Source organism: Pollachius pollachius (genome assembly GCF_949987615.1).
Source record: "Pollachius pollachius genome assembly, chromosome: 5".
Taxonomy (NCBI): domain Eukaryota; kingdom Metazoa; phylum Chordata; class Actinopteri; order Gadiformes; family Gadidae; genus Pollachius; species Pollachius pollachius.
In genome coordinates, this window is record NC_136938.1 from 27,737,678 (window position 1) to 27,761,328 (window position 23,651).

A 23,651-nucleotide genomic window follows, 5' to 3' on the forward strand; every position below is an offset into this window, starting at 1 on the left:
GCCTTCTTTCCACAATGGACCTTCATGAAAAGTGGTGGACGCCACTCCAACACGTTCTAGTTCTTTAACCTACTTCCTGTCGCCGCTGCCGTTGTGAGTTGAGCTCCCAGCAGGCGCTCCTCTGCCCTGCAGTCCCACGGCGGCCACTAGAGGGGGCTGTGGGACCGTCCCTCTAGAGCGCCGTGTCGTACACCTCCTGCTGAGCAGGGCCGGTCAGCGGGACCAGGCCAGGGGCCCGGGCGTGGGGGGGGGTCCCAGACCGGCTCCCTGGCGCCGGGGGCGGTGGAGGCCCTCAGCTGCTCGCGGACCGCCTGCTCCAGGCCCGGCGGCACCACCAGCTGGTCCTCGGGGTCCGGCTGGGCCGGGGCGGTGAAGTAGCCCGACTTCTTCCTGGGGGCCTCCAGGGCCACCTCGATGAGGTTGTGGCTGTCCTGGGGGGCCACCACCGAGCCATTGGGCAGCTTCTTGGCCCCCAGGCTGGAGGCGGAGGGGGACTTCTTCAGGCCGGACCCCCCCCGGCTGCACACGGCCAGCAGGCAGCCGTCGGTGGCCGACACCACCACGCTGTTCTGCCGCCGCACCTTCCCCCGCGGGGCGGAGCCCTCCGGCCCCGGGGCCCCCGGCCGCAGCTGGAAGGCGCAGCAGTGGATGTCCACCTCGACCTCCATCCGGCGGCCGTTGGAGACCACCCCGTCCAGCGGCGCCTCGTCGTCGCTGGACGGCCCGTTGTCCGAGGGCCCGGCGGGGAAGAGCGCCGCGCTGGAGGGGGGCTGGCGCTGGAACAGCAGGGGGCCGCCGCCGCCGCCGCCGCCGCCGGGCCCCCTGGCCGGGCCCCCCGGGGGCCCTCCCCCCTGCGGGAGGGCCGGGTGCAGGCTGCAGAGCCTCTCAGGCCGCGCGGCGGGGAGACCGGGCGGAGGCGGCTCCTGGGGGCCCGCCTCGCTGCCCGGCTCCGAGGCCCGAGGCTCTGAGACGACGCCGGGGGGAGGGGCGGGCGGGCCCTCGGCCCCCGGGGTCATCGGCGCGGAGGACCCCAGCGGGGGCGGGGCTGGCCGGGCGCGGCCCCCGTCGGCGGCGGGGGGCTGCGGGCGGCAGCAGGTGCAGCTGTCCTCCCCCAGGTTCAGCGCCACCACCAGCGCCCCCATGTTGTCCCGGCAGCCGTAGCTCTGCGCCAGCGAGCACAGCTTCCTGGCGGCGGCGGCGGCGTCCGGGGCCGTCTGCGCGGTGCGGACCGCCTCCCCGGGCGAGACCCTCTGGAACAGCGCGCGGTTGCCCAGGATGAGGAAGCGGTCCTGGGAGCAGAGGCGCTCGGTGTGCACCCAGGGGTCCGGCAGCACCCAGGGGGAGAGGTAGGAGCACCCCAGGAGGCGGGAGCAGCCCGTCACCCCGCTCACCTTGTTGTCCTGCGGGGGAACAGAGCACAGTCCGTACCAGGGCAGCCTCTGATTGGTCGGCGGGGGGGGGGCGCGACACGCGAGCCGTTACCTCGGTGATGATGGACTTGCCTCCCTTCACCCTCTCCATCTCCTCGGGGCAGCTCTCCAAGGTGAGGACCTTGGAGAGGACCAGAGGCCGGCCGTCGCGGCACAGCACCGCCTGGCAGCTGCCCACGTTGGCCACCGTCAGCCGGAGGTGGCCCCCGGGGTCCGAGGGCTCGCGGTGGACGTAGCAGAGCAGGGCGGAGGCCCCCAGCTTCTGGCCCGCCACGCCCAGCTTCCTGTACCCGGAACAGCCAACATGGTCAGCATCCCCCGTCGCATTCCGGCGCTTTCACCCAGAGCCACTCGCCACACCTGAGCGGTTATGTTTATTTTCGCGTCGTGCCACAAGAGTGGCCCAACCCACACAGGATCACAAGACACCGACATAACTACACAAAGAGTGCACTACATACACAATCACAATACACTCTACGTTACACACAATACGTACGTTACAAAAAAAATACATTAGGCAGGAAGTACATTTGTAAGAAGAAGTACGTTACAGTAAGGGTGCTCATAGAAGCAAGTGCCAAGGAACAGTCACTGGGTTAACCCATTCCCCGTGTACAACAGAGATAGCTAGGGTAAGACGCTACACAATGCGTACTATTTGAGCACTATAGTGAGTACTATCTTTATGATTAACACTGTGTTGTAACGCCCGGGTATGGAGCGATCCGGTCCACGTTAAGCGAGGGCGTGTGCGTCCCCTCACCTGTGCGAGGTGAGGAAGGTGTTGCTCATGTACACCCGGTCCACGCTGGAGTGCTGCAGCTCCTCCGACAGCACGTCTCCCATGGTGCACTGCAGCAGGCGGGGCACTTCCTCGTTGCGGTCGCCGTCGAAGAGGCCGTAAGCCGCGCCCAGCCCGTCTCCGAAGCGGTCCATGGCGAGAACAGACACACACAGCCTGAGCCAGAGAGAGAGGAGGTTACCATCTCTACTGAGGCTAGACGTACGGTCACAGAACAGACACACACACACACACACACATACATATGCACACACACACACACATACAATATGCACACACACACACAGACACACACACACACACACACACACACACACACACACACACACACACATGGACAGAAAGCTAGGGCTTGGAACTTAATTGTGTGTGCATATGTATTGTTCTTATTTTTATTTTATTGTTGTTCTGTGTGCGCTCTTGACACTGTAAAGTGACGTCCAGTGTGAGACAGGCGCTGGATAAAACAGAAGTATTGTTATTGTTGTTGTTGTTAATGTAAGCCTCACTTGTTCCTCCGGCCGCTGGTCTCTGAGTAGCCGTGGCTCCACAGGGCCGGGGCCCCGGCGGCGTCCCCCGCGGGCCTCTGGTCCAGCTTCAGGGTGGTGATGTGGCTGCACACGGACACAGTGGGGGGGCATGGTCAACCTGAAGCCTTAATCCGAGAGGTGGGGGGGGTGGGGTGATATAGTGGACCTGAGGGGTGGGGAGTGATGTAGTGTTCCTCTGGTGTGTGTGTGATGTAGTGGTCCTGGTGTGTGTGTGATGTAGTGGTCCTGGGGGTGTGATGTAGTGGTCCTGGGGGGGGTCCCTCACCTGAAGAGGTTGAGGGTCTTGGGCTCCAGCACCAGGCTGCTGTTCCCCGTCAGGTCCAGCTCCTGGAGGGAGGGGGGCAGCGGGTCGGACAACACCACCTCACTCAGCTCGTTACCACTCAGGTCCACGTACTGCGCACACACACACGCACACACAGAGACACACACACACACACGACAGAGAGACACACACACACACACACACACACACACGCACAGAGAGAGAGACACACACACACACACACAGGACAGAGACACACAAACACACACACACGCACACACACGCACACACACACACACACACACACACACACACACAGAGACAGACACACACACACACACACGCAAAGACAGAGACAGAGACACACACACACGCGCACACACACACACACACACACACACACACACACACACACACACACACACACACACACACACACACACACACACATAGGACAAGCCAATTATTATTTGTGAATTCGTCAGGGATTGAACGGTTCAAGGTAAAAATCCAAGCCGCTGGGTTGGCTGGTCACGGTTCGGGGGGGCATGTTTTGATCGGTTCATTTGCCTCACAGATTTTGGACAAAAAGTAATGCGCAGAAAATAAACATTAAAATATAGTTATGGCTGGCCCAGCAGGGCTCGAGACGAACATCCTCTACTGGTGCCACTGGGGCCACTAACCTTTGTATTTGGTGGCACCCTAAAAGATTTGGTTGCACCCTTTTTCGCGCTGCTTTGACTATTAACCAGTCACGCGTCTAACTCGGGAGGCGTGGGGTCGACGCCTCGGCCCTGACGAAGAGCTGACGGTCGAGGAGACACTGCAGGGCCTGGAGGACCTGCTTCACATGAGCCTCCTCGTCCTGGGACAAGACGAGCATAACGAACGGGTTCAAAAAGGTCTCTGAACACGTTGTCCACCACCAGACCCTGAATCCCCGCTGGGACGTGGGCGAGGCCTGGAGGCATCGCGAGGGACTCGTAGAGATCACCGGGAGGGTAGGGCGGTCTTCCACTCATCTGCCTCCCTTCTCCTCGCCAGATGATCGTTGGTTCTGAGGGAGGCTGAGTGCGGTGAGTCTCTCTGCTCAGCCACCGATCACCCAAGGCATTAGCAGCTAATGGCTCGGGCAAGGGAACCCGATGAAGTCTCTGAGCTAACCCCCAATCCATAAAGCTCTCATCAGCCCAAGAGTGCACCAACACCAGGGGTAGTCAGGTAGTGGAGGAGGTACCGAGCTGAGCCTGAGAGAGATGAACAGAGTTGGTGGCCCTCCTGCCCTCTCTGGACGGGAGGAAGAACAAGATCTCTCTCTCTCCCTCTCCCTCCCTCTCTCTCTCTCTCCCTCTCTCTTTCTCTCCCTCTCCCTCTCTCTTTCTCTCCCTCTCCCTCTCTCTCTCTCTCTCTCTCTCTCTCTCTCTCTCTCTCTGTACATGTGCAAGTGTCCGATGGTGTGACGCCTGAGGGGAGATGCTGACCTTGATCTCGGGCAGGCTGAGGATCTCGGGGAAGGTGCTGAGGAGGTTGCTATGGGCGACCAGCGTGTGCAGCCTGGGGCAGCGCGCCACGGTGGAAGGGATGCTCCTCAGACGGTTCCCGCTCAGGTTCAGCTCCTCCAGCAGCTCCAGCCTGCTCAGCTTACTGCCACACACAGACAGCAGGAGTCAAACCAGGGGCCCGACCCCAGGGGCCCGACCCCAGGGGCCAACGCCAGGGTAAACCCACGGTGCCAGACCCAGGCTACAGCACGGGACGGGGCGGCATGTGGCTGAGGAGGTACAGCGGGTTGGCTGGTAACCAGACGGTTGCTAGTTTGATCCCCGGAGCGTCGAGGTGTCCCTGAGCAAGGCACCGCACCCTGACTGCTCCTGACCAGCTGGCTGTCGCCCTGCGTGGCTGACTCCGCCGTCGGTGTGTGAATGTGTCCATGAACGGGTGAATGTTAGGAAATATTGTACAGCGCTTTGAGTGGCCACTGGTTATAAAAGCACGGTATAAATGTCTATTTACCACTTACTATACCTAGTTTACCAGTTCAATGCCCACGTGTGGCTACATAGGGCGGTTACTGTAGCAGTGCAACAGGTTTGATGTGGGTTAGTTATAGACAGATTCTAGATCTGGATGTGGGCTTTCTGACTGGAACAGGCAGCAAGTTTTCCTTCAACGTTACGATCATCAGTCAGCCTCTTTGCGATTCAAGCAGGAGGCTGGTCATCGTTAGTCAACAGCTCATTAAAAAGGAAACCCATTTACTGAGGAAAGCGTCTTTAGAGCACCTGGCGGGGAAGGAGAGGAGCTGATTGTAGGCGAGGTGGAGGACCCGCAGGCGCGGGTGGCCAACCAGCAGGCCCCCCACGCTCTCGCTCAGCTTGTTTCCCGTCAGGTACAATTCCTGGAGCGTGCTGAGGCTCTCCTCTGATTGGCTGCTGGGAGGGATCGTGTCCAGCGCGTTGGCTGACACGTTTAAGTATTTCAAGCTGAGATAGACAAAAAGAAAAGAGAGAAAGAGTTGGGATTAGTTAGAGAGTGAGAGTTGGTGTGAGGTTGAATTTTAGGAGAAGGCTTTACAGTATTATTGCTTAAGGTATAGTTTAAATATGTCATAATAGTAAAGTAGTGTCCTTAAAAGATTGGATGATTTGGACTTTGCAAAAATATGTCTTTCTTAACTTTTCTAAACACTATTGTGGTTTGCCTTCATTATTAATCAAATTAAGGTCTACTGTAAAACACTGTAGAATTGTTTCCCAATTCAGGGCTCCACTGTGAATCCTTAGAAAGTCGTACAGATAGAGAAACCACCCTCAGAGTAGAGACTGAGTGATCAGTGGTGAGAACCGTTGAAGGCTGCCACTACATTAGAGTACTGTCACTTCTGATCCTAATGGACGAGGCTGGGATGTCCTAGCAGTAAACAGCAGGGGGTCTAAAGCTCATGTTACTGCCTTCCACAACCCGGCCTTCAACATTCATTATCCCATTCAGCACAGACACACACAGTTCAGCAACATCAGTTTGTCCGGACATTTCTGAAGCTGAGAAAAAGAATTACATACATATATATATATATATAGAAAATAATTTATTATTATTATATAATTATACGTGGAGGGGGAGGAGGAGAAACACAGGAAGGAGGAGGAGGAGGAACAGGGAGGAGGAGGAGGAGGAACAGGGAGGGGGAGGAGGAGGAGGAACAGGGAGGAGGAGGAGGAGGAGGAGGAGGGAGGAGGAGGGAGGAGGAGTAGGAACAGGGAGGAGGAGGAGGAACACAGGGAGGAAGAGGCCTACTTCAGGGCCTTGCAGAACAGGCTGTGGGGCAGCCGGCAGAGCCGGTTGTGCTGGAGGTCCAGAGCCTCCAGGGGGACGTGGTCCAGCAGCTGGGGGAGCGCCTGCAGGAGGTTGTTCCCCGCCAGCAGCCTCCTCAGACCCATGCTGTTCAGTAACCTGTCAGAGGCCCACGGTTAGAGGGAAGAGCACCCCCACTCCAGAACGCAGCACACACCTTGGTGCATGACTGACTTCCACTTAATGATGTTAGATGACGTTTTGTTTGTTTACGGTTAATAAACTTCTGGCCCCTTCACCCAGACAGAGAGATCTTGGTTTTAAGGCGCAGGTTGGGGTTAGGGATCTAGATCAGGCAGGCCGCAGACATTGAGCCCAGAACCTTTGGGCTATCCTCCTCTCTAAGTTATAAGTGGTGGATGTTAGTGGATGTAGCTGTCTCACCCCTCACCCCTTTGGCCCTCAATGACCAACCAGTTTCAGCTCTGAGTCCCAGTGGCCCCTACCTGTCCAGCAGTCTGCTGAACAATGTGGTCATACCAAAGCCTGTTTAACAGACTGGGACTGATTGGGACTGATTGGGACTGACTGGGACAGACTGGGACAGACTGGGACTGACTGCATTTGGACTGGGTTGTCTCATTGTGATGATGGATCTACTGGCCACGTTTTTAAGTGCACCATGTGGGTTGTTGGGTGGTTATTTGTGCCAACGTCAGTCGTACCACCTGTGATGACTGAACTGGGACTCCTGAAACAGGAACACGACTCTGAGACGTTGCGGCTGGGCTTCAACACTGCGACCCGGGGCAGGTGTTTGTAAACCTGCAGACCCTCACATCCACCTTCTGCCCCCAAGCACAATCCAATACTAATGACCCTAACCCTGTGCAGAGGTGGGGCGTACTAACGGAGACCTCTGCTCCCGGAGATCAAAGGTCAGAGTGGGAGGTGGCCCACCAGACGCTGACGTGTGATCACAAAACGGGCACCTGGACGGGAGCGCTGTCAGCGTGTTGTGGGCGACGTCCAGCACCTCCATCTTCCTGCTGTCACACACCCAGTCCGGAAGGTACTCCAACTGGTTCCTGCAAGCGCACGCGCACACACACACACAGATACGCACGCACATACACACACATATAAGGACACGTACAAAGAAACACACACATACCGACACACACACACACACACATACCGACACAGATACACATAGACACACACACACACGGACACACCCACACAAACACACACACACGCACATACACAAACACAAACACACACACGCAAACACACACACACACACGCACACAGGCTTACACTAGAGCTGGGTCTTCTTAAAGTTACAAGATACATATATATATATATATATATATATATAGTGGTTATAGGTTATAGGAATAACCACAATATCTACTTAGGAATTCAATACACTTTTGAATTCATATCCATTAAAGCACTTCAATGCAAACATTGTGGACATTAAGTGTTACTTATAATGTTTTGCGTAATGCTCATGGTAAAGGCCCTCATAATGTCTTTGACACTGGGAATGTTTTGCCTGGGGGAAACGTCATACCTCTATTAAAATAAACCATATATTTTTAACCAATCGAGGCAGAACTCACCGTGATAGGTCCAAGTGGGTCAGCTGATTGGGGACAGGGTAGATGCTGACCATGTTGAGGCCTAAGAGCAGATAAAGGTGTTTATCACTCATTTCACCACCTCTGTTGAACAGTAACCAATGTCCTTCAGATGCAGTGCATGTTAAAGTTAAGCCAAGCTATCCTTTATTGTCCCCTTTTGGATGAAATCCTTTGTCTGTTTTTTTCCCAACCGGGAGCCGGTGAACACACGGGGGCCCACCAGAGCACCCGGGGCAGTGGGCAGTGCAGAGCCCGGGGGGCAGGCGGGGGCTTCAGGTGCCTTGCTCAAGAGCACCTCATCCGTGGATAAGGACGTAAGAGAGTACTGCACGACTACCCCCCCGCCCCTTCCACATTATATTTCTGCCTACCGGTCGGGAGGAGTTGCCAGATTGGGCGTGAAATCGGGCCCAATCTGGCAACACTGCCTGGCCCCCCTGGCCGTCCTAGCTGGGGGCCCCTGGCCCCGCTGGCCCAGCTGGCTCGGGGCCCCTGGCCCCACTGGCCCCGCTGGCTGGGGGCCCCTGGCTCCGCTGGCCCGCTGGCTGGGGGCCCCACTGGCCCCGCTGGCTGGGGGCCCCTGGCCCCACTGGCCCCGCTGGCCCCGCTGGCTCGGGGCCCCTGGCCCCACTGGCCCCACCGGCTGGGGGCCCCTGGCCCCACTGGCCCCGCTGGCTGGGGGCCCCTGGCCCCACTAGCCCCGCTGGCTGGGGGCCCCTGGCCCCACTGGCCCCGCTGGCTGGGGGCCCCTGGCCCCACTAGCCCTGCTGGCTGGGGGCCCCTGGCCCCACTGGCCCCTCTGGCTGGGGGCCCCTGGCCCCACTGGCCCCGCTGGCTGGGGGCCCCGCTGGCTGGGGGCCCCTGGCCCCACTAGCCCTGCTGGCTGGGGGCCCCTGGCCCCACTGGCCCCTCTGGCTGGGGGCCCCTGGCCCCACTGGCCCCGCTGGCTGGGGGCCCCGCTGGCTGGGGGGCCCCTGCTCTGCTGGGGGCCCCTGCTCTGCTGGACTCACGGTTGCTGGCGGCCTGCAGCTCCCTCAGGCCGAGCCCGCTCAGGGTGAGCGTCTGCAGGCGGTTGCGCTGGCAGTGCAGAGTTTCCAGGCCGCTGAGGGCGCTCAGGTCCAGCGAGGCCAGGCTGTTGTCCCTCAGGTCCAGCTGGGTCACGTGACCTATGGCCTCGGGGCTCCCGCTGGTCACCCAGCGCAGCCCGTTCAGACTGCAGGGGTACAGGACACGGGTGTTCACTAGCACAGTGGTTCTCAAGTGGGGGTACTTTGGAGAACCGCAGGGGGGCACAGTTACTTACAGAAAAATAAAAAAAATATGAATTATCCGTTTTTGTCTCACCGTGAGCAAGTCTCAATTCAGAAAGACAGAAAATATAAAATGGAGAAAATGGACAAGTGGTTGGAATATAGATCTGAAAACACGATAAAGGAGAATCGGTGAAAAAGGAAGTGCGTCCAGAAACACCAAAATGTCGTCAGTTTCAGGGGGAACATATTGTAATGGGGTTCAGCTGTTTATGCTCCGACCCTCCCCTGCCGTTGCGCTTCCTTCGTGGGAAGGCTTGGCCAACGGTTGCAGGAAGCACAGGCCCACGTTTCTCACTAAATAAAGAATATTTGTACCCTTTTGATGTTCATGTTTATGCACATACATCATTTATGTTCATTACATTTCTCTTGTCTTATCAAATGTGTTTTGTGCCAGTGAGGGGGTACTCAGCTGATCAATATTTCAGACGGGGTACACTAGTAGGAAAGGTTTGAGAACCACTGCGCTAGCATATTGAGATGCGTGCGGGGTTAGGGAGGTGCTCTTTGCTCCGGGGGGGGGGGAACAGGGTTACAGGGATGTCATAGAGGCTGGCCTGTGGGGTCCTTGGAGGATGTCATGGGGGTGGAGGGCTATGCAAATCAAACGGACGCGACCTGACTTGATCATCGACAAGAACAGGACGGCCTGTGCTCACCGCAGGTCCACATTCTTCACATGGCTCATGGAGGCCAGAACGCAGAGCTCCAGGCGCTCCACTCGGTTGCCGGCCATGCCCAGCCTCTCGAGCCCGCTGAGCCCCCGCAGCACCGCGGGGATCTGGGGGAAGTCGTTGAAGGAAAGGCCCAGGCTGCTCAGCTGGGACAGGCCTCCAAGAGCCTCCGGCAGGGAGCTCAGGTCGTTCCCTTCCAGAGAGAGAGTCTGTAGGCTGAGAGAGAGAGAGAGAGAGAGAGAGAGAGAGAGAGGGAGGAGAGAGGGAGAGAGAGAGAGAGAGAGAGAGAGAGAGAGAGGGAGGAGAGAGGGAGAGGGAGGAGAGAGGGAGAGAGAGAGAGAGAGAGAGGGAGAGAGGGAGAGAGACAGAGAGTGAGAGAGGGAGAGAGAGGGAGAGAGAGAGAGAGATAGAGAGGCAGAGAGTGAGAGAGAGGGAGAGAGAGAGAGGGAGAGAGAGAGAGAGGAAGAGAGAGAGGGAGAGAGTGCAGAGGATGAGGATGACAGAAGATAATTTGTTATATCTATTTGTCATTGTTTGAACAGCTTGCAGCTTTCTGAGCAGCATACTACATTATTTAAGTTGTGTCTGTAGTCTGCATCTGTAATCTATATCTGTCTGTAGTCTGCATGTGTCTGTAGTCTGTATACATCTGTTGTCTGTACTGTCTGTAGTCTGTATGTGTCTGTAGCCTGTATGTGTCTGTAGTCTGTAGTCTGTATGTGTCTGTAGTCTGCATGTGTCTGTAGTCTGTATACATCTGTTGTCTGTACTGTCTGTAGTCTGTATGTGTCTGTAGCCTGTATCTGTCTGTAGTCTGTATGTGTCTGTAGTCTGCATGTGTCTGTAGTCTGTGTGTGTCTGTAGTCTGTATCTGTCTGTAGTCTGTATCTGTCTGTATACTGTATCTGTCAGTAGTCTGTATCTGTCTGTAGTCTGTCTGTAGTCTGTATGTGTCTGTAGTCTGTAGTCTGTAGCCTGTATCTGTCTGTAGCCTGTGTCCGTGCCCCACCTCTGCAGGTTTGCTATCTGCACAGAGACGCTCTTCAGGCCGTTGCAGGAGAGGTTGAGCTCTGTGAGGGTGAGGACCTCACAGAGCACCTCGGGGAACACGCCCAGGCGGTTGTGGGACAGGTTCAGGCTCTTCAGCTGGGAGAACCTGGAGGAGGTCAGGAACATTACCCATGTGTTCACGAGTATCCGTGTTCCCATCTTCATTTCCTGATTGTTTTGTGCGGTTTCTATGCGGAGCTGAATATGTGCAGAGCAGGGACAGGGTTAGGGCTGATCGTCGTTGTGTCTGTGGGGCCCTTCACCTGGGCAGGTTGAGCAGACCGCCCGGCCCCCGGGGGCTCATGGAGTTGTGCCTCAGGTTGAGGTGTGTGATGTCCTGGCTGTAGAACAGGTACTCTGGCACCGCCTCCAGGTTGTAGCAAGAGAGGTCGACCAGGCACACCGTCTGGGAGACCACCTGACACACACACACACACGCACGCACATGCAACCACACACACACATGCACAGATAGGCAGATGCGCACACACACACGCACACACACATTGATCTGCCTTTACGGTGTGTCACACCCAAAGTGAATACATACAAAGTCAATGCAGAGACATGAATAGACGTGAATTTTCCATCGGCGACGCGGATAGCCAGAATGGCGCCTGAACTACTCATGGGAACGATGCAAATTTGTAATTTGATCGGAAAGTTGAAATGTTGGAACTTTTCTCGAAAGGAGTTAGTGGACCCTGGACTGGAGATGTAGTCAATTATCACAGCTCTTTTGGATATTGATAATCACCAGATATCGGCCAAGTACTGCCCTGCAAGCATTGTTGGATGAGTTCCTGTGGATTCTCAGTATATTTGTGCTCTCTCTCTCTCTCTCTCTCTAAAATCTCTACCTAAATACAACTTGGTACCAGTCCATTTGGAAAATAAATACACACAAGCACGCAATCACACACACAGGCACACACACACACACACACACACACACACACACACTGACACACTGTAGACGGAGGATAAATCTGCAGCTAACGGGATTTGGTGTTTTGGAGTGACGAGGGGAGAGGGCTTTCTGCTGCACGCTGTGCGCCTGCCTCCCCAGACTCAGGAAGGACCCCAAATATTAATTAGGATATTAGAGACACACAGCGGCGGGCACAGCAGACGTAACAGCTGAGGACGGGTGGAAGGAGAGGAGACACACCAACAGCACACACACACATGGGACGTGTTTACCATGGCCACCTCGCATGCTTTCATACGAGTACCGTACACATGGGAGAGGCAGAGTGACAGAGAGACAGAGAGACAGAGAGACAGAGAGACAGAGGGACAGAGGGACAGAGAGACAGAGAGAGACAGAGAGACAGAGAGACAGAGAGACAGAGGGACAGAGGGACAGAGAGACAGAGAGAGACAGAGAGACAGGGGGACAGAAAGAGAGAGAGACAGAGAGACAGAGACAGAGTGACAGAGAGACAGAGAGACAGAGAGACAGAGAGACAGAGGGACAGAGGGACAGAGAGACAGAGAGACAGAGAGAGACAGAGAGACAGGGGGACAGAAAGAGAGAGAGACAGAGAGACAGAGAGACAGAGGGACAGAGGGACAGCGAGACAGAGAGACAGAGAGACAGAGGGACAGAGGGACAGAGAGACAGAGAGACAGAGAGACAGAGAGACAGAGGGACAGAGGGACAGAGGGACAGAGAGACAGAGAGAGACAGAGAGACAGGGGGACAGAGAGACAGAGAGAGACAGAGAGACAGGGGGATTGAGAGACAGAGGGACAGAGAGACAGAGAGACAGCGTGACAGAGAGACAGAGAGAGACAGCAAGACAGAGAGAAAGAGGGACAGAGAGACAGAGAGACAGAGAGACAGAGACAGGGGGACAGAGAGAGAGACAGAGAGACAGAGGGACTGAGAGAGACAGAGACAGACAAAGAGACAGAGAGAAAGAGGGACAGAGGGACAGAGAGACAGAGAGACAGAGGGACAGAGAGACAGAGAGACAGAGACAGAGAGAGACAGAGAGACAGAGTGACAGAGAGACAGAGAGACAGAGAGACAGAGTGACAAAGAGACAGAGAGACAGAGAGACAGAGGGACAGAGAGACAGAGGGACAGAGAGACAGAGAGACAGAGGGACAGAGGGACAGAGAGACAGAGAGACAGAGGGACAGAGGGACAGAGAGACAGAGAGACAGAGAGACAGAGACAGAGAGAGACAGAGAGACAGAGTGACAGAGAGACAGAGAGACAGAGACAGAGAGAGACAGAGAGACAGAGTGACAGAGAGCCAGAGGTACAGAGAGACAGAGGGACAGAGAGACAGAGAGACAGAGGGACAGAGAGAGAGAGGGACAGAGAGACAGAGGGACAGAGAGAAAGAGGGACAGAGAGACAGAAAGAGAGAGAGGGAGAGAGAGAGACAGACAGACAGAGAGACAGAGAGGGAGAGAGAGAGACAGAGAGACAGAGTGACAGAGAGACAGAGGGAAAGAGAGACAGAGGGACAGAGAGACAGAGGGACAGAGAGTCTTAAAAGTCTTCATTGAGTAAACCTCCTGTGTCCCTCTGATGTCCTCGACCCCCCCATCACTCTGGGAGCTTACTTTGGACGCCTGGCGGTGCCACCGCTGGCAGTCTGCCAGGGAGTCGAAGTTGACGAAGTAGGTCTGGGCCTGGGGCCCAGCGGAGCAGAACATCAGACAGTGCTGCCTCCTCCTCACCTCCTCCACCTCCACACCAACACAGAAGCACCATCACTTTTAGTACATCTCATTGTACAGGTACACAAAAGTAAAAACCGTCCGTTTGGTTCCTCAACAGCCACAGTTCAAGAGAAAGTTAATAAAGATAAGTAAAAATACAAATATGTAAAAATGATTAAAAAATGGGAGGGAACAACATTTCGTGTCTTCAAACGAGAGATGACTCGCTGCAGGGTTAACTCAAAAGGAATCGTCGCAGCATAATAAGAGCATAATGACTTTTTAGTATATGCTACACGTGAACCTCATAAGATGGCGCAATTTGATTGGTTTGCCATCTCGGAATATTGGGCAATATCCCTTGAACGAGATCTCAAACTCGGGATATTGTTTTCAGCTCGCTTGACGGTCGTCTCGTCACGCTAATAAAAACAAATAAACCGCTAATAAAAACAAATAAATCCCGGCAAAAAGTGTTACCTTGTTTATTTTTGGAGCGTTCACGTGTAGTATATACTAAACCAATTATTCACCTCAGGCTCCGTGAATAGTGGGGAAAAGTCTCCCCACTATTCCCTTCGCCTTCGAAGGGTAACTGTTAGGTATTCTCATCCTTTGTTCACCGAGTCTCTGCCTCACCTTCCCCCCGACCAGAGGCAGGATGTGCATCTTCCCCTCCTCGCGGTCTTTGACCGAGGCCACCGTCAGACAGGTGCCACAGAGGATGACCTGTCGCTCTGCCCACTTGTGCAGCTGGGTCTTCCCCTTCCGCACGCTGAACACGCCCCTCAACAGGGCGCGGTCCCGCTGGTCCACGTTCACCGGCCGCTCTGGGGGGGGGGGGGGGGGAGGTTAGAGGAGACACCGGCTGCTGTGTGCCAAAAGAAAACCATTTATTCTTATACTATAAGACGTTTGACTGCGTGTTGATATCCCTCTGTTAACAATAATCTGAAAGAGAAATCTACACTCATGCACACAACGAAAACCCATTACAGAGGCTGACAGGGTATGAGGTCACGTGTGTGATGAGGTCATCAGGACGGAACTCGACGCCGTCTTCCCGCCAGCGCTGACGTCAGCGCAGAGACCCCATCGCCTCCCAAACCCCCAGAGCCGTCTCCTCCGATGTACGGTACAGTGTGTACGCTCTCCGCATGAGCTCATGGCCATAGCCTCTCAGTGGGCCTCAGCTTTTGAATCGGGGGATTAAGTTTCCCCTGACGTCACCAGAACAGAAACTAGTTTCTTATCACATCTGAGTTCAATTCCGTGAAATCCCTGTGTCACAAAGCTTTGAGCTTTGTTTTTTTTTTGACATTTTAAAAACGAGACACGTATTTTAAAATGTCAAAATCCCTGGCTCTGTGAGTCGTGCAAAAGCGACTCTACGTCTATATCTGTGAGTGTATATATATGTAAGTATATATATATATATATATATATATATATATATAGGTTACCTTCATTAATCCAGGGGGAATATATTGATATTTAAACCCTTCTATGCCAGGGTGACCTGCCCAGGAAGGCAGCCTAGTCAGTAAAGGAGCCGTTAAAGGATGAGACATACAAGATGAGATCATTGAGTTTCAGGTCCGTTCGCAGCTCATCCCGTTGGACTCTTGGGCTGCCTACCAGCTCAAAGCTCCCTGGTGCCGCTCGGTGTGACCGCCGGATGAGTTCGCCCGTTTGTCACCTTCCACCTCAAGTCCTTTCATCTCCATATGTAGCAGGGAAGCACCATCGTTTGACACGCTGAAGGACACAGCAGACAGCGGGCCGTTTATTACCCCTCGAGGGGCAGCACCTAAAGCCCTCTTGACTTGGGTTTAACGGCTCTTCAGTTCCTCTTGCTGATCCATCCCAGCAGAAGTGGCCTCTTATACACCGTCTCAGACGTCTCTTACCTGCCTGCTTATTCCACAAGGGCACCCAAAGCCGGCTCAACTTTTAACAAGCAGAGGAACTTGTAGAGAACAAGTTGAACTTGTCAGGGCTGGTTAATCGATCTGTCTGAACCTCTGTCCTCCTTCAGAGACAGCCCGTACCGCAGCACAGAGGAGGCATTTATCACATCGATTCACTCCCCCCTCCTTCTCTCCATCCACCCCTCCTTCTCTCCCCCCTCCTTCTCTCCATCCACCCCTCCTTCTCTCCACTCCTCCTGATCTCCACTCCTCCTTTTCTCCATCCAGCCCTCCTTCCATCATCCACCCCACCTTCTCTCCTTCTCTCCATCAATCCACCATTCATTCAATCAACAGAGTCTAAACCACTTTTGTTACTTTTGCTTCCAGACAACATTTAGCCTTTTACCAGCCTCCATTTATAAATATCAAAAAGCCACTAACAGGTAAACAAACTTTTCCAACAAAGGTTGAAAAATCAAACCGGTGCAGACACCAGCGTGAATGGAAGAATACAAAGACGAATTACCTTGAATACGTAATTATATTGATAGCATATCCTGGGAGGACTCACACAAACAACTTTGTGGCAATTATCCATGAATATACAAAGGACCACACCGTCTGGGAGATTAAACTGTCTTCTCTCTTGGCTTCTAACATCCGCTAAATGACTTCCTTGTCCCGATTTTACCGAGGACAATTTAGTGTGCTGCTGGTCCAAATGTACACAACAGGTTTTTGTGGCCTTGGAACCAGAAGAATCTGAAGCTCATGTTTCATCTTCTCTGCTCATATGAATCCGACCTCCAGATCAGATGGATTCTCAGAAGACCTGGGCCTCGTTGGGCCAATCACAACGCTGTATCTTATATTGGGCGGGATTGATATATGGACTGATGACACGGACTGTGAAAAGGAACCGAGTTGCCTGACACATTTGTGAAATGGTCTGGCGATGTGAGGCTGGTTTTGCTTTGTTTTAGTTTTGTTTTGAGGACTTGTATTGCGATTTACTGCCATTTTGTCCGTAAACTCATACTGACAAGACGCACGTTGAATATAAAGATAAGTGTTATATTGCCATTGTTTTCACTTGTTTGCGCTAAATGCCCTCCGGCAGGTCGGTTGCAAAGAAGTGACGAGGAAGACGAAGGGCACTGGTGACGGATGTTTGAGTGAAGCCAGGGAGACGGTGATGATGGGTTTGATGGGCCACACCGGTGTGGCCTGGGTAAATAAAATACATTAAGTCCTTCAGAAACACTCCGACATCAAGGTCCCTACAGCCATTAGTTGCCAGGGAAACAAGACTGCCTTAAAATGATCAAAGTCCAATCTCACGGCTAGTCCTGATGACTCAGCAGAAAGCCCAACCCTGAGTGACAGGCCTGTTCTCCACGGAGCGTCCGAGCCCACTCAGGGCAGGGCGACAAGGGGGGCGATTGCGTGCCATTTTGGTGTTATTGCGATGGAAATCCAAAGGAGCTCGGCACCGAACACGCTCGCTGACTTAAGCCAACCGGGGAACTGTTCATCAACCCGCTCACACTCTCTCCTTGGGGAGAAGGCGAGGAACGGAAGAGGATTGACAAACATTTCCTGCACAAAAAGTGTCATAAAAAGGGGTATGGGATAATATTACAAGCACCGCACATTGTCAACATGTGCCAATTAGGGAATCAAGCGATTTGGGAAACTAAGTGATTAATTCTCCGCTTACATTTACATTTTACATTCTGGGCGTTTAGCAGACGCTTTTATCCAAAGCGACTTACAATAAGTACATTTGTCAGAAGAAAGAGAAACAACAATATATCTCTGTTGGTATTAAGGACGTTCATAGAACCAAGTGCCAAGCACTAACAATCACTAGGTTAACCCATTCCCTGTGTAAAACAAAGATAGCTAGGATGAGATGCTACACAATGCTAAGTACTATTTTGTTTCTTCTTGATATGATCCACTGATGATCTGCTTTAGATGGCGTGGGTTCAGTGAGGTTCAGGGAGGTGAAGTACAGACTGGGACACTATGCTGCTGAAGACCCCATGGTCTGTACAGCTAGTTACAGACTGCTTTTTCATTACCCTGCCAGCTCAGGGGAAGACAAAGTCCAAATTTGGACCTTCAGGCAAAACGTATAAGTCCGATCCTCCATGATGCCTCTTAGGGTTTATGACATATTTCTAAAGATCCCCTCCTCACTGGGTTTCATTGGGGGCATTCAGTTTAGACAGAAGAAAACATCTGTTGCTTACAGATGGGAGGTTAATAAAGCCTGGTTCTACCTCTGATTAAATAAAGTTCATATGAACAGAATATTAAAAAAAGGTACATTTACACATGTGGGAATGAAATGGTTTGAATTTAGTTAAATGTTATGCAATGATTTCTCTATTAAATTAATTAAATTGCTGTAATCACACATTTACATTTAGTCATTTAACACCTTATCAAAATCGACTGACAGGAGAAGAAGGATTGAAGCATACAACCAATATGGAACTAACTAAGAGAAGATTGAGATAAGCTCATTATCGAGACTATACAAAGTGGCCAGTAGTAAGGGAGGAAGATAAACCGGGTTAGCAGCAGTTACGTTTAATTATAGTTGTTTTCCCGAGGGAGAAAGCTTTATTCGACAGCGAGGGTATTTTACGGATTCTAATTAGTGTCCTGTGAACACGGTTGGATTTCTGATTATCATCCTTTAACGTTACACAGATGTACACCTAGAGATGAACACAGGTTTTTATAATGAAGATAACGCCAAGACAATGCCATATGTATTTGATATCATTATTTTAGAGTGTAATTGAACCAAACCCCTTCCTGAGTCCCTAAGATGTTTAGCAGTGGTGCCACTACACTAAATCTATACCGGCCGGCCTTTGGCTCTAAACTGCAAGTCATGGATAAAGCTTGAGCACATGGGCCGGTCTAATCTACTGCTGGCAAGGCGGGTTCCCAGGAGATCAGTCACATATTAGCTCCCAGACTATATACTGTACGTCCCTCGGCTGTTAAGAGTAGGAGCTGGACCGCCCTGTAGAGTTCAGAGAGGCTGGAGGGACGTCTCAGAGACCTGAGCCAAGCCACTCTCACATGGGGCTTGAAGAGAAGCCCAGTGGCCTCACAGCCTGCCCCCTCTCCCCCCTGTGACCCTGGGTAAAGCCCAGCCAGGGAACCAACAGCCCAGTGGCCTCACAGCCTCCCTCCTCTCTCCCCCCTGTGACCCTGGGTAAAGCCCAGCCAGGGAACCAACAGCCCAGTGGCCTCACAGCCTCCCTCCTCTCTCCCCCCTGTGACCCTGGGTAAAGCCCAGCCAGGGAACCAACAGCCCAGTGGCCTCACAGCCTCCCTCCTCTCTCCCCCCTGTGACCCTGGGTAAAGCCCAGCCAGGGAACCAACAGCCCAGTGGCCTCACAGCCTCCCTCCTCTCTCCCCCCTGTGACCCTGGGTAAAGCCCAGCCAGGGAACCCGGCCCCGGGGGACCACTGTTTTCACGAGCGGTGTGCTTCATTAAATCTGCATTTACCGATGCTTTGCTCTCTCCTCTCCGTCTGTCTGGCTCAGGTCTGCCCCTCTCCCCCCCTGCACTCAGAGACATGGAGGACGATCGTAGGGTGCCATCGTAGGGTACCGAGGGTAAGGTAGGTTGTAGGGATAGCAGCACTAGAGTACCATCAGAAGGTTAGGGTTAGGGTTAGTTGTTGAGGCCGAGCAGGCGTTGGAACTGCATTTTTAAGTATTTATTCATCATATAGTAGTAAAGTATATATAACAGCGAGGTTAGCGTAGTGCCTAGTCACAAGGAGGTTGAAGCTCTTTTTCCTGTTCAGACGATACACAATGCTTCGTGTGACAGACCACAACGGCCAAAGTACAGCCGGCCCTGGTCCGACCCTGGGAGAAAGACACTCAGCCCGCCACTGGACCCACCAGGGCTACAGACCCAGCAAACAACATCATCTTCATGCAGTGGTTATTTCATGATGAAACTTCGTCAAAACTAATTTAGCTTTGCAGCAGCAACGCGTTTCAAGGAGGCATGCACACTCGGACATTTATTCTCGACGTGAGCAAGGCAAGAAATGAACTATTTGTGCACGGTGGTATGAGAAACATGACCAATGCTAGCGGTAATGGTTCGTGTTCATGAATCATTAGCAGATCAGGTATCAGTGAAAACACGGTGGTATCAATTTCTGTCCATAAAACCAGACGCTTTACACAACCCTATCATTTATAACATTTCAATAAACATATTATTAGACCTGTGGTTAACAATACAGGCAGAGGCCTAATAGGATGAACGTGTGTGTCATGGAAAGCCATCCCTCTGACTACCCTCGTGGGGACGTCCCATGAGGTTAGTTATGTATACTGCCGAAGACGACATGGTTCAACCCTCAACCTTGACAACCGAGGTGTCCTTGAGCAACACTCCTGCCTTTTGCTTGTAAGTGTAAAACGTTTCTGAATTCAGTGTCGGTCACTTTGGATAATTAGTAAATAAAATAGTGAAATAACTTGAAGGAGCACTACGTTCGATTTGAGAGAAGAGACAGAGGGCAGAAAAAATAGAAGATATATTTGTCATAAATGTTTGGCCTGTTAAGCCCTTTGAGACTGCACCTGTGATTAAGGGCTATACAAATAAAATTGAATTTAATTGAAGTTTGTGCATGTTTGTGTGTGTGCGCGTGCCTGCTTGCATGCGGTGCATGCGTGCGGTTGTGCGTGTTTGTGTGTGTGTGCGTGTGTGTGCGTGCGTGCGTGCGGTTGTGCGTGTTTGTGTGTGTGCGTGCGCGTGTGTGCGTGTGTGCGGTTGTGCGTGTTTGTGCGTGTGCGTGCGTGTGCGTGCGTGCGTGCGTGCGGTTGTGCGTGCGTGCGTGCGTGCGTGCGCTCACCACTGTAGAAGCGGATCATACAGCTGAGGTCTGAGTTGTTGGCCTCGTGCTGCACGCGGGCCGGCTCCCTGAAGCCCAGCGCCGACAGGTAGTCGAACACCATCTGAAGGGGCCGCTCTGAGGGGCCCAGCCGCCTGCAGCACACACAGACACACACACGGTTACAGACACACAGACACAGACAGACAGACACACCAATACAGATACAGACATGCAGATACAGATGCCTTCTACAGCAAGAAGTGATTCACAAACTTATGAACCGAAGCAAACGCAAACAAACTTACACACACACTTTTTTGGGTCTATAGTTGTTATAAATGTCTTGAAAAACATACCTTTATGACACTATCACAGATGATGTATTATATGTATTACTAGTTCATTCATCAGGTTTTGTGTACATTCCTCTTGCAGCTAGAGGTAACTCCCTTCCTCCCTCCGGCTGAACGGCAGCACCTATAGCTTGCATTTGTCTCACCACTGGAGCCAAGATGGGTATTGACAATTACCTTGGCTCCCAGTTCAGCCAATGAGAATCTTTTTTATGAAGGATGCTTGTTAAATGCTCCCAGTATGACTTCCCAAGATCATACTTTATTAAATCAAATACTTTGCTGTCAAGAAGTATCCTAAAACAAATCAGAAGGGGAACATTACTAACCTCCTTGGCAAATTTGACGCAATACGGATAAATCTGTTGTATTGTCTGCTGTGGTTTCAACACTGATCAGATAGTATCAGCTTCTCTCCCTGCCAACCCGGCAGTCAACTTCAAACTACTTTCACTGTGGGCACCTGGCCTTTAAACAACTATCCTGCTGTCTGCATTAAGAAACACACACACACACACACACACACACACACACACACACACACACACACACACACACACACACCTGAAGCTGCCTGGATATGATATGAGTGTCAATGCGTGCCCGGTGCCAGAGGAGCGTCAGAGGGCGATAGGGAGGATCCGATGGCTCCGCTGTCACCTTACCTCAGCAGGTCGCCGTGGAGCTGGACGTAGAGAGCCTCCCCTTCCCTCTGGGCCAGCAGCTCCTCCACCGTGGTGCTGGTGGAGCACAGCACCAGCTGCAGGTCGGCCTGGGGGCCGGAGGGCGGCGGGGGCCCGGGGCCGGCCGGCTGGGGGTCCGCCGCCGCCCCGTACAGACACACACAGCCCCGCTGCGTGTCGCCCTTCAGCCAGTCCCGCTCCCGCGATCCGAACCGGGTCTTCCTGCTCACGCAACCCCGGCTCCCCATCCGCCTCATGTTACGCTGCGGTCAACACGCACGCACGCACACGCGCACGTGCACACACACACACACACACACACACACACACACACACACACACACACACACACACACACACATACACGCACGCACACACATACACGCATGCACACACACACACACACGCACACAAGCACGCGTACACACACACACGCACACAAGCACGCGTACACACACACACACACACCGTTAACGTGACTTGTTATTAATACGATTCTGAATTGTTTCATTGAACAAATGAATTTTAATTCAAAACTCAAACTTTGATTCAAATCCAGAACTTTACTTGCCATCTGTAATGTATTGACTACATCAATAGGTGTTGGTTCGTTGTGTCAGTGACCCAGGACAGATGTTGATAAATGAATGTGGCTTATTTCCATTCACATCGTTGAGAGGTAAAGTTTGTCCTGGTGTACTTTAACATAAGCTAGATTCCTCAGCAAGCTGTTTCTCACACAGTTGTGTCTCCTGTCTTTAATTATGAAGTTAAAATATGATTTATAACGTTGAATGTGATTGTATCACTGTGCACTTACAGTACAGTGATACAGAGTACAGGCCTGAATCTCACCTCCTCAAAGAAGCATCACCTCTCAACCCCAATGCTCTTCTCTTTTTAGAAATAATAAGATTAAAACTTGATATTGAATTCCATGACAGCTAGCCTTTTGCTACATACATACATTTCTCTACTGAACTCTTATCTAGTGGGGAGGTCTATCATCTAACATCAGAGCTCTATTACCTGTGGTCATCATCTGACATCAGAGCTCTAATACCTGTGGTCCATATCATCTAACATCAGAACTCTAATACCTGTGGTCCTTATCATCTAACATCAGAACTCTAATACCTGTGGTCCATATCATCTAACATCAGAACACTAATACCTGTGGTCCTTATCATCTAACATCAGAACTCTAATACCTGTGGTCCTTATCATCTAACATCAGAACTCTAATACCTGTGGTCCTTATCATCTAACATCAGAACTCTAATACCTGTGGTCCTTATCATCTAACATCAGAACTCTAATACCTGTGGTCCTTATCATCTAACATCAGAACTCTAATACCTGTGGTCCTTATTATCTAACATCAGAACTCTAATACCTGTGGTCCTTATTATCTAACATCAGAACTCTAATACCTGTGGTCCTTATCATCTAACATCAGTACAATAACTGTGGTCATTCCGGTTCATGATCTAACATCATAATACTGGAGGAGCTCAACAGCTGCGTTCTCATGCTCATGTTCTCATGTTCATGTTCTCATGCTCGCGTCGCCAAACTCCAGATAGTTGCGGCGCACACGGTGTCAGATCTGAGGATCATGTGAGGAGGCTCAATCACCACGTTCAGCCAATTAAACTAACAACATCCCTGCCGCTCATTAGAGTGACACAACCCCGTCCTGCTCCCCACGACAACCCTCAAATCACGACCTGCCTTCAGAACGCGGATCTCCGTAGAAACATGGGCTCCACATGAACCGTCCCGGTCGCCGCGAGCCGCAGTGGGCTGCAGCCCCTCTTGGAGGACCACCGCGTCGGGCTGGGGTTCATCTCCGCGAGTCCTCCCGTTATTATCCCCGACGTCTCCTCCGTTCTCCGGTTCCTTCGGGCTGCTGGTCGGCAGCACCGCTGGAATGTCCTCGTCCTCCATCATGGTCCCATCTGTTATCATCTACCGGTCAGAGAGACAACACAGGAGACGCGACACGCGACTGGTGGATTCCCATGCACGCGGACGCGCGGCTGTAGGTGTCATCGCCCGGCGGCAGCGACGCCATCACGAGCCTTGAGA

At 52.6% G+C, this 23,651-nt stretch overlaps 1 protein-coding gene across 1 annotated transcript; it reads right to left on the reverse strand.

Annotated features, from left to right (window-relative positions):
- Positions 1-146: 146 nt before the first annotated feature.
- On the reverse strand, positions 147-23,324 carry phlpp2 (PH domain and leucine rich repeat protein phosphatase 2; the record flags this gene model as incomplete). Its single annotated transcript, XM_079737040.1, has 19 exons — positions 23,295-23,324; positions 21,543-21,823; positions 20,543-20,676; positions 14,356-14,546; positions 13,618-13,743; positions 11,298-11,452; positions 10,994-11,140; positions 9,970-10,200; positions 9,008-9,210; positions 7,977-8,037; positions 7,341-7,436; positions 6,352-6,507; positions 5,337-5,537; positions 4,536-4,698; positions 3,052-3,182; positions 2,745-2,849; positions 2,197-2,391; positions 1,483-1,714; positions 147-1,400 (listed from the first exon to the last, which is right to left on the reverse strand). The coding sequence occupies exons 2-19, from the start codon at positions 21,815-21,817 to the stop codon at positions 147-149; spliced, it is 4,056 nt and encodes a 1,351-aa protein (XP_079593166.1). The 5' UTR covers positions 21,818-21,823; positions 23,295-23,324.
- Between the last annotated feature and the right edge of the window lie 327 nt (positions 23,325-23,651).